This window comes from Sciurus carolinensis, chromosome 1, assembly GCF_902686445.1.
Source record: "Sciurus carolinensis chromosome 1, mSciCar1.2, whole genome shotgun sequence".
Taxonomy (NCBI): Eukaryota; Metazoa; Chordata; class Mammalia; order Rodentia; family Sciuridae; genus Sciurus; species Sciurus carolinensis.
In genome coordinates, this window is record NC_062213.1 from 94,043,060 (window position 1) to 94,056,724 (window position 13,665).

Here is a 13,665-nt window from a genome sequence, read left to right on the forward strand (position 1 = left end):
ATGTGTTCATACCTCCTTGCACCCTGTGCTGCAGAAAAGGGGGAGTTGAGGAAGGGGACAAGCCCTTGCCTAAATTCATCTCCCAGGTTTCATAGAGAAAAGGCAGAGGGCTGAAACCGAGAGCCTCCCCTACTTCAATCCATCCCTCTTTGGGGAAAGGAAGAAAACTGGATGGAGGACTCCTACCTTCAACCTCCCAACCTTAAAAACCCCTTTGCCAGCACACATCCAGCCCTGCCTCCCCTTCTCTTGTATCTCCCTCAGCCTCCTCCTCTTGCCCCTGGCATTGGTGTGACCTCAGTTCTTGGCACCAGGGCCCTGGGCACCAGATGGTGCCTGCTGATGGTTTCCTTTGTCTTGCCTTCCAGATACCCCTCCCCTCCAGGCTGGCTGTCCTCCCTCCCCACCTGCCCTGGAGGTTGGCAGAGGGAAGGGCGGCACCTCCCTCTCCCTTGGCACTGTCCCCAGACCACAGAACTCCAGAGGCAGCTGGCCCTGGGGGACAGTCAGGATAGTGGGGAAGACAGAAGGAGGAGGAGGAGAGGGGATACAGGGACTCAGAGGAGGGGCCAAAGTTGGGTGGGAGGCACAGACAAGTGGAAGAAGAGGAACAGACAGGAAGCAGCAAGATGGCCAGGCATTGATACAAAACAGCTTTATTTGAGGGTCCTAGTCTGTGGGTGTAGACAGATCATAGCGATGTGCATTTTGGGCATGAATACCCTAGGGCTCTGGGGGGCTGTGAACAGGCAAACAAAGGGCAGGGAAAGTCCTACAATGGGAGTGGGGGTGAGGAACATTGGGTGGCATCAGGGTGGGGGCAGGGTTGGCCCTGGCCAAGGTCAGAGGCTGATGCAACAGGCCCTCTTCTGCCCAGGATTGGGCTCCTGGCCAGCCTGGGCACTGCCCAGGGTGATGGCATTGGTCCGCGTGCTGTTTTGCCTCTGCTTGGACACCTTTGCAAAGATCTCTGAGAGGATGGAGGGCAGTGATCAGGCCAAAAGGTTTGGACATGCACATGTACACACCCACATGCACACACACTCTGCATGTCCATCCTGAGTAATGGGGGCCAGCCACACATACAAGAGTTTCTGCTAGAAGGAAGTGGTGGGTCCCTTCTACTTACCTGAGTGGAAAGGGAACCAAGACTCACTTTCCCCTGGGAAGTGTGACTTTATCTTTCCTTCCCTAAGCTGCAGGTTGAGTGGGGGGTCCTGGGGAGGGACTGAGAGGGCTAGGCAGTGGCTTTGAGGAGAAGGAGCCCATAGCTGGGCTGAACTGAGTGTCTGCATTTCTAAGGCTGCCCTTTGAAGCCCCAGGGATGGAAGGAGAGTGCCAAATGGAGGCAGGCTCTAACCTTTGAGGACAGTCTCAAAGGCCAGTTCAACATTGGTGGAATCCAGGGCTGAGGTCTCCAGGAATAGCAGCCCATTGTTTTCTGCCAGGAATGGAAACACACCATTAATTGTGGGAATCAAAGGTGATAATAATAATAATAACAACAACAACAACAACGTAATGTACATTTACTATGTGCTAAATCCTTGGTATATAGTAACATTTAATTCTTCAAGCAACCTATGAGACAGGTTGTTAGAAAACTTAAACAGAGAATAAAGGAATTTACTCCATGTCTCGCATTTAGTAAAAACAAGAGGAGATGGGAGGCTGGCCCATGGAGAAAACCCCAAACCAACATTTTGTGCTGCCGTTAAACCCAGAAAAGCCCTGGGGAAAGGGTGACTGGAGATGGTGAAGGGGAGCTCACCAGGATCTTTGAGCATTGAAGGGTAGGACTGTCTTAAAATCAACTATGAATGATTGCTGATGAAGACAATCTAAGGGCAAGTAGAGGGACGTGATGATGGACACAGGATTCCAGAGGGAAGGACTGGGAGATACTGAGCAAGAGTGGATGGAAGCCAGGCATGGTGGCACTGGCCTGTAATCCCAGCAACTTGGAAGGCTGAGGCAGGAGGAAGGAAAGTTCAAATTCAGGGCTGGGGTTGTGGCTCAGTGGTAGAGTGCTTGCTAGCACGTGTCAGGCACTGGGTTTGATCCCCAGCACCACATTAAAAAAAAAGAAAAAGAAAAAGGTATTGTGCCCCATCTACAACTAAATATATATATATATATATATATATATATATATATATATATTTTTTTTTTTTTTTTTTTTTTTTTTTTTTTTTTTGGTGCTGGTGATTGAACTCAGGGCCTTGTACTTGCAAGGCAAGCACTCTACCCACTGAGCTATCTCCCTAGCCCTAAAAATATTTTTTTAAAAAAGTTCAAAGCCAACTTCAGCAAAGACCTAAGCACCTTAGCAAGACATGGTCTCAAAATAAAAAATAAAAAGGGCCAGGTAGAGCAACTAGGGAGGTTGAGGCAGGAGGATTGAAAGTTTGAAACCAACCTTAGCACCTTAATGAGACCCTGTCCTGAAATAAAACAAACAAAAAGCGGGGCGGGGGGGGGGGTGTGGATAAATATAAGAGAACCAGAGAACCATATGGAGGAAATTCATGCTGGGACTAGAAAAGCTGGGGCTGGGTGGAGGTGGGCAAACCTGGAAGAGTCAGACTGGGTCGGGGCGGGCTCTCACCAGCAAACATGCGGGCCTCATCAGTGGGCACTTCCCGGGCCTGGCTGAGGTCACTTTTGTTCCCCACAAGCATGACAACAATAGTGGCCTCAGCATGGTCGTAGAGCTCCTTCAGCCAGCGCTCCACTACAGCATAGGTCTGATGCTTGGTCAGGTCGAACACCAGGAGGGCGCCCACTGCTCCGCGATAGTACCTGGGAGTGGGAGGGGCAGACAGAAAGAATGATAGGGGTGTTGGGCCCCTACTCACAGCAGAATCATGGAACCAAAAAGCCTGAGAGCTGAGTACCAGATGTGGAGAAATAAGGAAACTGGGGCTCAGGGGGTCAGGGATCCAAACCCTGAGGGGACAGCCCAAGGCTCCCATGTGCTCCAGAGATGCTGTTCTCAGGGCCTCTGGAGTTTCACCTCCCTGCTTCAAAACTTGCACCGACCCCTCAACGCCCCTCTACTTCTCAGGTCCTTTGACCTGACTTTAGTCAAGACAAGTGTGCCTCCTGGATGCCCCATTTCTGAGAGCTTTTTTACATGCTCCTCAACCCACAGTGCACTCTTCTCTCCTGTGGCCATTTCTCTATGGCTAGCCTTCCCCTTGCAGAAGTCCCTGACCTGGCCACTCAGGGTATCCCTGCCAGCATCCAGCCTCCACTGGAGCTGGAAGAGCCATCTTCAGCTTGGGGATGTCAAATTATTCTCAATTTATTGATTAATCAACTAGACTCACAAGATGTCAAGTGACCAAGAGTGATGAGTGTATATGTGGCCCTTGTGAGTTAAGTGTAACCATAACACTCCCCCAACAGCTGCTGTCCCCCACCACACATTCATAGAGCATGTTTTACACATTTGGATATGACACTGACTAGAAGACACTTTGAATGGGTATCAGGAATCCTAACTTCCTGTGTGTCCTCTGAGATTTTATGAATTACTCCAATTGCTTAGCATTTGTGGTCAAATGAATATTACCAGGTGCAGACCATAGTGCTGACGTCAGGGGGCGCTCTTGATCCACGCAGCCTGCCCCATCCCAGCTCCACCCTGATTTCATTTCACTTTGCCTGTATTTAAACAGGATTAATTTTAGCACCTTACTTCTGGGGTGCTTGAAGGGTTACATAAAATGCCAAGTATAAATAAAGTTCTTTGCATCTTCCTGGGCACATGGCAAAGGCTCAGTAAATCGTGGCAATGATTTTCTTTTTCTTTCCGTACAAGTACAAGGAATTGAACCCAGGGGCACTTTACCACTGAGCCACATCCCCAACCCTTTTTATTTTTTATTTAGAGACAGGTTCTCGCTAAATTGCTGAAGCTAGTCTCCAACTTGTGATTCTCCTGGCTCAACCTCCTGAGTCGCTGGGATTACTGGCATGCACCACCACACCCAGTGTGGCAATGACTCTTATTTTATCATTACATCCTGTCTCACACTGTTGCTCAAGTACCTGTGTCTCCTGTGATCTCCTCTGAGAGCACACTGCTGAGTCTCCTGCCTCCTCCTGCTCCTCCAATTCTCCAGAGGTGTTCCCTGACTTCCCCTAGGGCTCCAGCAAGCAACCCACCATCCCCCCAGGCCCCGGGCTCACGCCGAGGTGATGGCTCTGTATCGCTCCAGGCCAGCAGTGTCCCAGATCTGAGCCTTGACAGCAGCGGTGCCCAGCATGACCGTGCGGGTGGAGAACTCAACCCCGATGGTGGTGCGGCTGTCGTGATTGAACTCATTGCGCGTGAATCGGGACAGCAGGTTGGTCTTCCCCACACCTGACTCGCCAATCAGCACCACTGGAAGAGTGGAGAAATAAGGGCTGAGCACCCGGCAGAGTGGTCCTGAGCCCACCTGAGCTAGGAGGGTTTGTCCAGCAGAAAGTCGGAACTGAACTCCAAAAACTGAGGAGGGAGCCATTCTCCTGGCAGAAAAGGGTCAGCAAGTCCACATAATTCATCTGTCCTGGTGAGCAGAAGGGTCAGAAGTTTAAAACCAACAAAGGGTCATAGGCCTGCTTCGTTGAGCCCTGGTTGCCAAGTCAGCCTGCATTCCTGGGAATGGAGTGAAATCTGTGGACTGTTCATGGGTGTCATGTGAAAAGATTATTGAGGTGTGTGAATATGGACAGGGATGGTGGGAGGTCTGGGGCAGCACATATTTCTGGACTGGAAAGTACAATAACATTGTGCATGTCTCTGTGTATTAGCTGGAAGGACGAGTGAGGAGGGAGGTTTAGTGTATATTTGCATAGCCAACAAAGGTATGAACAGAGAGAGGTATGAGTAAGGGGAAATTTAATAGGTGACGTGTGTGGGTAAGGGTAAGATATGGAGGTATGTGTGCCCATGACTGTGTGTTAGGAGTTAGGATCCAGCTGGGCACAGTGGTGCATCTCTGTAATCCCAGTGATGCAGGAGACTGAGGCAGAAGGATGGCAAGTTCAAGGTCAGCCTCTGCAAATTAGCAAGACCCTGTCTTAAAATAAAAATAAAAAGGGTTGGGGATGTAGTTCAGTGGTAGAGTGCTCCTGGGTTCAATCCCCAGTACAAAAATAAATAAATAAACAAATAAATAATAGAATTCAGTCGTCCCTAAAGAGATCCTGTACTGCATGCTTAAAGGCAACGGAGTGGATGTTGGACCATATCTATGTCCTTCAGTGAGGTATTTAACCTCTCTGAACCTTATTTTCATATGAAAAAAAAAATGGGATTAACAATAGTATTTACCTTATGGGCTGTTGTAAGAAGCAAATTAGATATTACTTAGAATATAGCAAATGTACAAAACCGCCAGTTGGGGTGGTGCACACCAACGGCTTGGAGGCTGAGGCAGGAGGATCAAGAGTTCAAAGCCAGCCTCAGCAATTTAGTGAGCCCCTGTCTCTAAATAAAATACATAAAAAGGCTGGGGATATGGCTCAGTGGTTGAGTGCCCCTGAGTCCAATCCCTAGTACCAAAAATAAACAAAAAACCCATGTACAAAACTACTGATGCGTTTGATTGTTGTTGACCTCCCAGTGCTTTTGCCTTGGGGTTTTCAGGGACAAGGATCACTAGAGGCGCCATGGAGACCTTTTAGGTTGAACATCATCCAGGGTCCAACCTTAAACTGGGAGCTGCTGTAGAGTATGAAGGGCTGATGTAAGGAAGACCCACACGTTGCATGACACTGACCTGAGCACCCAGTATTGAAGGAGGCCACCCAGGTGGTTCTGGAAAGGCAGCCCGGTACCCAGCCATTGGGAGTCCCATATTTTGAACTCTGGTCTCTGCTCAGGCTCCAAGTGGCTGTACGAACTTGAACAAATGGCTCACCTTTTCTGGGCTCCAGTTTCCTTGTTCATACACTTTATAAAGGCCTCTTCCAATTTAAAAAAAAATTCTTATTTGTACACGGCAAGAAAACACCAGTAGCTTTCTTGGTATGTGTGGCTAGAGGGGTGCTTGTGTGTGTGTGTGTGTGTGTGTGTGCGTGTGTGTGTGTGTGTTCCTACCTCTCCTGCACTGGAAACTTCATCACCATTTCATCCCTCCTAATTGGTGGGTTCCTAGTTCTGTCCTAAGACCCCAAAGTTGCTCAAGATGAGGGTTTCAGAGACAGACAGACTTAGGTTTGAGTTCTACTGACTTTGTGAACTTTTTTCCCCATATTTTTTATTGGTGCATTATAGTTATACATAATAGTGAGGTGTATTATCTTTGTGAACTTCTGTAAGCTACTTATTCTCTCTAAGTCTCAGTTTCCTCATCTGTAAAATGGAGTTGCTAGTAGTTAATGTTTATTGAATGCTTACTAAGTGCCAGGCACCATCCTAAAAGCTTTACACATATTAACTCATTTAATCCTCAAACAATGCCCTGAGGTAAGTGCCCTTATGATTATCCACATTTTTACAGACACAGAAGGCGCTTGGGAGGTCAAATGAATGCCCAAGATAACACAGCTAGAATAGTGAACAGAGATGTGCTTTCCAGATCCACCTTCAAGGAAGGACTACCCCCACCCACCCCACCACAGGGAGCGCAGGCAGTAGACAGCCCCCAACTGTCAGCTCCATCAGAAGCTGCCTCTGGTGCAGACAGCAACCTCACTGGAAGTCATCTTTCCTCAGCAGCCCCGTTGATGGGGCCCTCACAGAGCTCCCCAGTCTTGGCCCAGGCTTTGAGCAGCTTGTGGTATAGTTGACTTCTCCCTCGCCCAAGCCTGTTTCCTGCCCCTTGCTTTCACAGGAGTTGATCTCTAATCAACATTGAGCTCCCCAAACTTCTCAGAGTCTGCTTTTGGTGAACTCCCCTGCACTAACCTGTAAGGGGCAGAACTGAGACCTGATCATGGTCTGGTTCCTGACAGTGATGCTGTACTTCCTCTTAGGAAGATAACTTTTAGGGAATGTTATGGGGATTAGTAAGGGTTCAATAAGCATAGTATCTACCACCTAGACTCTTGTCAACCTTACTCTCTCCTTCCTGGGAAAGATGCCAGAAGTACAGGTTCCCCAACTTGAACAAGGGTGGGGCCAAGGCCGGGAAAGGCAGTGGGGTGAGGTGGGGTGGGGTGGCTAGAAAGAGAATCAGAGCTCTACCAGGCCACCCTGCCCTCAAGGAGGTATGAGGTGGGTTTGGGGAACCACAGAGGGACCAAACACAGGGGCCAAGATAAAGAAGCAGGAAGGATATATGCATATTTCCAGGGATAGCCAAGTTGAATCCATTCCTTTGGGTCCAAGGAATTTGCTAAGGGACAGGTAACCCAGGTTTCAGCACCAGGAGTTCCACGGATTTTATCAGAACCTGCTCCAAATTCATTACACTTCTTCAGTGTTTTTCCTGTGAATTTACAGACTATCCCCAAAATGGAGAGATTTCTTCTTTCTCTCTTTTCCCATATACTTGCCTAGAAAACTGATTTTCTTCCTGTTAAATCTGTTTGTTTCCCCCTCTACCCAGAAAGGAAGTCCTTTTTGAAGTCTGACCTGCATCTCTTGTGCTGCAATGTCTGACTATTACCAGGTCTCCTATTAGGTATGGGGCAAACTGGGCAATATGAAGACATGATCAACATCATTATTTACAACAGTGGAGTACACTTGGCAACTCCAGAACCTTTGCCCCATGTAACCAGACCTTCCTTCGCTCACTGCAACTTTCTTTCTTAGCTGGAGGGAATCACAAGCCTTGAGGAGTCCTAGTAAGAGATAAAAAGCAGGAGGGGAGCCCTCTCTGATTCTATTCATTTCTTTCTGGTCTTTCTCAGCTTCCTCTCTCTCCTTTTCCAAGGACCCAACTTACCTTTGAAAACAAAATTATAATCTTCCTCGGTCCCATTCCCCATCTTGGCTCCGCATGGAAGGTGCAGATAGATGTCTTTGGTGGACGAGGTCACAAGTGTGTGCGTCAGCTCAATGCCCTCAGCCCTCAGCTCTCAAGAGACCTGGACCCACCTCTCTTCTCATTGGGGGCAAGAAGATTTCTACAACCAAAGGGACTGAGGACTGACTCAAAGCTAGCCAGGTCCAGGGAGGCTCAGATCTGGCAGGTGGGGGTGCTGGGTGGAAACTGAGAAGACGGAAGCTGAGAACAGGAAGAGCGGGCGGCTGGAGACCTGGGGCCCAGGTGGGTGGAGAGAGCATGACGTCAGACAGGTTGGACAGGTTGGGTGTCTGCCCTCAGCCTGGGTTCTTGCAAGCAGGAGAGACAGCTCTAAGGGGCAACAGTAGGGAAGGCTGGGGACAGGATCTCTGGAGAGAGGCCGCTGAGAGCTAAGTTTACATTGCTTGGCTCCTGGATCCAGATCCAAGGTGAGAGGTGGGGGCAGCCATCTGTGAGTGAGAAGTAGCTCCTTGGGAAGCTGAAACCCACTTGGCTCCCTACTTTTCCTTCAGAGGCCCTGGTAGTGATGTGCTGTGGGCACCAGAGGAAGGGCTATTGCAATAAGGGGCAGGGGCTGATGGAATGCCAGCTACACATCTGCAGAGCAGAGTTGTGCGAGCTGCATCTTGGTCAGAGATTTCTGCCCCTCCCTGACAGACAGGGCCTGGGATGCGCAATATTTCTCACCCAGGGTGGAGCTGGGACTCTTTTTTTTTTCTTCTTTTGGTACCGGGATTGAACCCAGGGGTGCTTAACCACTGAGACACATCCCCAGTCCTTTTTTATATTTTATTTAGAGATAGGGTCTTGCTAAGTTGTTCAGGGACTCGCTCAGTTGCTGAGGCTGGCTTTGAACTCGTGATCCTTCTGCCTCAGCCTCTGAGCTGCTGGGATTACAGGCATGCGCCACTGTGCCTGGCTGGGACTCTTAACTTACCGTTTGCCTGATCCCTTCCTATGGCACTGGGGGAAGGGGCTGGTAAATACCTGCACAGACTTGCTGTAAGGACACTGAGTAGGGGAAGATGTGGGGCAAAAACAGCCAGATGGGGCAGGATCTGGAGATGAGCATAGAGGCAGTTTTCTAGGATTCAACTCCTTGTCCAGGATCTGAGGTCTCACAACAAAAGTATTTTGTCTGCAAAGGGCTTCAAGATCTGGAAATGACCAGGCATGGTGGCACATGGCTGTAAATTCCAATGACTTAGGAGGCTGAGACAGGAGGATTGCAAGTTTGAGAATAGCTTCAGCAACTTAGAACCTGTCTCAAAAAAAAACTATATATATATTCCCCCACTCCCCCTGGAAAGGGTCCAGGTTAGCCTATGAACACCTGGGAGAAGAAGAAAGGAATGGTTCCTTCTGGGCAATCAGGGTCACCCTCCTAAAACCCAGAATCAAGGACATTAAACTCCCAGGGTCCTCCCTAAATTCTTTTCCCAACATAACCCATCTTTTGTTCACCTGAGCTCACTCCCAAGGTTTTGCCAACCAGGTGGGTAAGATTCTGCTCTGAGTGGCAGGGGCTAGGTAGGGTCATACCACTGGAGAGGCAAAGGGAGCTGGGCACCACTGTCAGAACCATCAGGTTATGGTATGTCATGGTGAAGGAAGGATGGGTAGAAATCCATCCTTATAGAAAGTGAGGAATCATCTAGGCCATCCCTGGTCCTTCCTATGGTCTTTGATTCCTTCCATCAAAGAAAGTACCAAGAAACAAGTCAGGAGTTAACGTTTATTCTGGACAATACAAAAGCCCACCCTTCCCCCACAGTTCAGGAGGGTTCTCCCAGGAGGCCCTGCCCCTCCAACTGGTCATCTCTCTTTTCTGACCCCAGCTTCCAACAACACCCATTATGATGCCGCTACTTGGGTGAGGGGCTCTTCCAGGTACTGCACCAAGGCCTGGGCCTGTAAGAGGGGGAGCATACATCAGTCCACCCAGAGGGATTCCAAAACCAGATCTGTTCCCCATGACATACTGAGTGACCACCTGCTCTTGGGAGTTTACTCACACCAGACGTGGGCTGAGGAGACAGAACTCCAGAAAGGGAATGCAGATGGGAGTGGACACAGTGACAGAGCACAAAGGTTGGTCCCAGAGTAGTGAAGAGATGGGCACATACACACCTTGGCCTTGAGCATTCCAAAGCCCACCGTCTCCTTGGCATACATGCACAGCAGAAGGTTGGCCACACGGGTGATGGCTACACGGCCCTCCTGTGGGGATATGATGGGATGGGATGTTCTGTGTTACACTTGGAGTCCCTCATTCCCCAGTGGTTCCTCTGGTCCTAGAGAGATTGTATGCCCTGGGCACAGCAAAAGGTTCAACTGGCAAGCATTGATCATAGTGCTGGATGTGAGGTTATTTACCCTAGGAAACAGTCTCCCAGAAACCTGATTTCTCTTTCTGTATGCCCAGTCAGCAGGGATGCTAATAAACACATTCAAGATTTTTTTTTTAATTAAGAGTTTTTTGGTTTTGGTTTATTTGGGGGTTTTTTTGGTACCAGGGATTGAAACCATGGGTACTTAACTACTGATCCTCATCCCCAGCCTTTTTAAATTTTTCATTTTGAGACAGTGTCTCACAAGTTGCTTAGGGCCTCACTGAGTTGCTGAGGCTGGCTTTGAACTTGCGATTCTCCTGCCTCAGTCTCTTGAGCTGCTGCGATTACAGGCATGCACCACTGTGCCTAGTTGATTAAAGAGTTTTATATCTTCCAACAGGTATCCAAATAGTGATATTATTGTTGTTTGTTTGTTTTCTTTCTGTGTTGGGGATAGGGATAGAACCTAGGCTGGTTTGATCAGCATTAAAACAAACAAACAAAAACGAAGAAGCTAGACATGGTGGCACATACTCCCAGCAGCTTGGGAGGCTGAGACAGGAAGATGGCAAGTTTGAGACCAGCCTCAGCAATTTAGCAAGGCCCTAAGCAACTTAGTGAGGACTTGTTCTAAAATAATAAATAAAAAGGTTGTGGATGTGGCTCAGTGGTTAAGTGTCACTGCATTCAATCTCCAGTACCAAAAAAAGAAAAGAGAAAACAAAATGCATGTAGTAAGGGAAGTGCTGTTTCATGAAAATTTGTTTTAGTGGATGCCTATATGTAGTAAGTTCTGACTTAAAATACATTTATTATGAATGGCTGGGTTACTGTCAAAACATTTGGAAGTTATTGCCCAATAGCACCAAATCCAGACTAGGCAAGGGTAGAAGTCATTTGTTAAACCAAAATGGCATTAGTTAGGCAGGGGATGGGGAAGAGGTAGCAGTGTTACAGTGGAAATCCTTCCTGAGTTCACCCTTAGGGCCCATTCAATTTTGTTCCGCACACCTTCACTAGATATTTCCCTGTTGGGAATCAGGCACTGCTCCACCTGCCTCTCTGGCTTCATTACTACTCTTCCCCATTCTCATGCCACTCCAGTCATACCAACGTTGTTCAGTTTTCACCAGGCATCATTTTGCCCCAGAGTCTTTGTACTTGCTGTCCGCCAGAAATGTTCCCCCCGCCAGATAGCTAAACGGCTTGCCCCTGACTACCCACCTTCCTTCAGATCTCAAATCTTTTCAGTGAGACTGTCTCTGATAGAAGCCCCCACCCCATTCTCTCATTTCGTTTTTTTTTTTTTTTCTCTCTATTATATTTTCAATATCTAACCTTATTTTTTTGTGGGGAGGATAATGGGGATTGAACTCAGGGGCACTTGACCACTGAGCCACATCCCCAGTCCTTTTTTGTATTTTATTTAGAGACAGGGTCTCACTGAGTTGCTTAGCACTGAGTTGCTGAGGCTGGCTTTGAACTTGTGATCCTCCTGCCTCGGCCTCCCAAGCTGCTGGGATTACAGGCATGTGCAACCTCATCTGGCATTAACTTTTTTTATTTTCTTAGTATTGGGGATTGAACTGAGCCACATCCCCAGTCCTTTTTATTTTTATACAGGGTCTTGCTAAGTTGCTTAGGGTCTTAGGAAGTTGCTGAGGCTGCTTTTGAACTTGTGATTCTTCTGCTTCAGCCTCCCCAGTTCCTGGGATTATAGGCATGCAACATGGTGCCCACCTTAAACATTTTTACTTATTTTAAAATATAAGACTGTAAGCTTCATTAGGCCTAGGGGTTTTGTCTGTTCCATTTGCTAGTTTTTCACTTGTTCTAAGAACATTACAGGAATATAAATACTTGTTGACTGAACAGATCCAGAGATGAATGATATAGTTCCTGTTTCAAAGAAGTTCCCATTTTCTCTTTTTGCACTTCATTTCCTTTCTTTGTAAACTGATGGGGTCTAGAGACTCTGCCACGGTAGAGTCAGAAAAAGTGGCTGACAACACTTTCATCACACCACCTTTTAAATCCAACCATTCGATTTTCACAACACCTGGGGATGTGGGGGAGGCATAAGAAATTGTTCCCTCCTTACAGATGAGGTAAGGAAGCGCATAGAGGTTAAGAGATTCGCCCAAGGATCCAAAACTGACAAGTGATTGGCTAGGATCAGAACCCAAGACAGACCTGAGGTCTGGGGCTCCTTCCTTACCACCGTTTGACTCATGGAGTCCTGCATATTACAAATGCTGCTGCCAGACTAAATCTTAGTAACAATCTTCCGGGGACCTCCCTACCCCTCCAACCATCCAGGATGGAATCCAGGTCTCCCCCTTCGGATCCCCTTGGGGAGCAGAGTAAGTCTGACTCCCTTCTTCATACCATGCAGTCCATGAGAATGAATTTGAGATTGTCTTCATTAAATGCTTGGTTCCCATTCCGGTCGTAGGCGGCCCAGATGTTACTCGCGATGGCTGCGGTAACCCGGGCGTCCGTGTCCCCGTAACCCGAGTAGGCCAGTAGGGATCCCTCGTTATTCAGCAGCCTGGCGAGAGGCGGGGAGGGATACAGACACACTCAAGGGAAGGAGTAAAACGCCTGGGTTTCTATCCCTACTCCCCGCCATGGACGCTTCTAGGAAGTAAGGGTCTGGGCTGAGTGTGTCTTGGAACGTGCCTTAAACACCCTGCGTGACGGGTACCCGTTCCGAGAGGGACCCTCAGAGCTGGTTCCCCCAGCGGCTGTCCGCCTCTGCCACTGCCTCCCTTCGTGGAGATCGCTCCCTACCCCTCCCTCAAACAGCCGCGCACTCGCCGCTCAGGTCCTCGATGGGCACTCACAGGGTGCTCTGGACGCCTCCAGTGTTGGCTTGGCTTAGCACCTGAGTCAAAGCCTTGGGACGCAGCATGCCTGCAGCTCCTAACCCTGGGCTTCTGCGCCCCAAACCCCCAGGCTGCCTGCTGGTAATTTCTGCCTGCTGCTTCCCGTATACCCAGCTGCCCTGCTCCGCCTCACCCTGGGATTTGTAGTCTCCCCGCCAGGCTAGAGCAGCTCTAACTCAACCCCGCCCCGCGCGGGGAACGCTGGGAATCGTAGTTCCTCGTGGCCTCGCGAGGCTCTCTGGGAACTATAGTTTGCCTTTCCAGTCAGACCACGCGGCTCTTGGGGGTGAAAAGAGCGGGAGTGAAAGGACTGTGACACTTTTAACCCTTTCGGGGAGAGGAAGTCATCATGTCGGCTTGGCAACCTAGGGTTCAATAATCATTTAAAACCTCTTATTTGTTAGGCACACCTTTGGTTACTTTTCAAAGCAGTTTGCGTTGTCTACAATTCTGGGAGAAGGGGCGAGAGGCGCT

The 13,665-nt window shown here is 48.7% G+C and overlaps 2 protein-coding genes across 2 annotated transcripts; both read right to left on the minus strand.

Annotated features, from left to right (window-relative positions):
- Positions 1 to 638: 638 nt before the first annotated feature.
- Rab25 (RAB25, member RAS oncogene family) lies at positions 639 to 8,171 on the minus strand. The gene is made up of 5 exons (XM_047538249.1): positions 7,890 to 8,171; positions 4,198 to 4,393; positions 2,609 to 2,802; positions 1,361 to 1,441; positions 639 to 970 (listed from the first exon to the last, which is right to left on the minus strand). Exons 1-5 carry the CDS (start codon positions 7,930 to 7,932, stop codon positions 843 to 845), a joined length of 642 nt encoding a protein of 213 aa, XP_047394205.1. The 5' UTR covers positions 7,933 to 8,171; the 3' UTR covers positions 639 to 842.
- A 1,520-nt stretch (positions 8,172 to 9,691) lies between these two features.
- Positions 9,692 to 13,320, minus strand: Lamtor2 (late endosomal/lysosomal adaptor, MAPK and MTOR activator 2). Its single transcript, XM_047515883.1, has 4 exons — positions 13,150 to 13,320; positions 12,692 to 12,854; positions 10,101 to 10,190; positions 9,692 to 9,881 (listed from the first exon to the last, which is right to left on the minus strand). Exons 1-4 carry the CDS (start codon positions 13,215 to 13,217, stop codon positions 9,825 to 9,827), a joined length of 378 nt encoding a protein of 125 aa, XP_047371839.1. The 5' UTR covers positions 13,218 to 13,320; the 3' UTR covers positions 9,692 to 9,824.
- Positions 13,321 to 13,665: the final 345 nt, after the last annotated feature.

Coding starts and splice junctions, on each gene's coding strand:
- Lamtor2 (XM_047515883.1), bottom strand. CDS start 13,217: ATGCTGCGTCCCAAGGCTTTGACTCAGGTGCTAAGCCAAGCCAACACT. Junction 12,855..13,149: donor GGAGGCGTCCAGAGCACCCT/GTGAGTGCCCAT, acceptor GCCTCTCGCCAG/GCTGCTGAATAACGAGGGAT. Junction 10,191..12,691: donor TCATTCTCATGGACTGCATG/GTATGAAGAAGG, acceptor ATATCCCCACAG/GAGGGCCGTGTAGCCATCAC.
- Rab25 (XM_047538249.1), bottom strand. CDS start 7,932: ATGGGGAATGGGACCGAGGAAGATTATAATTTTGTTTTCAAAG. Junction 1,442..2,608: donor TGAGGCCCGCATGTTTGCTG/GTGAGAGCCCGC, acceptor CATTCCTGGCAG/AAAACAATGGGCTGCTATTC. Junction 971..1,360: donor CTTTGAGACTGTCCTCAAAG/GTTAGAGCCTGC, acceptor CCATCCTCTCAG/AGATCTTTGCAAAGGTGTCC.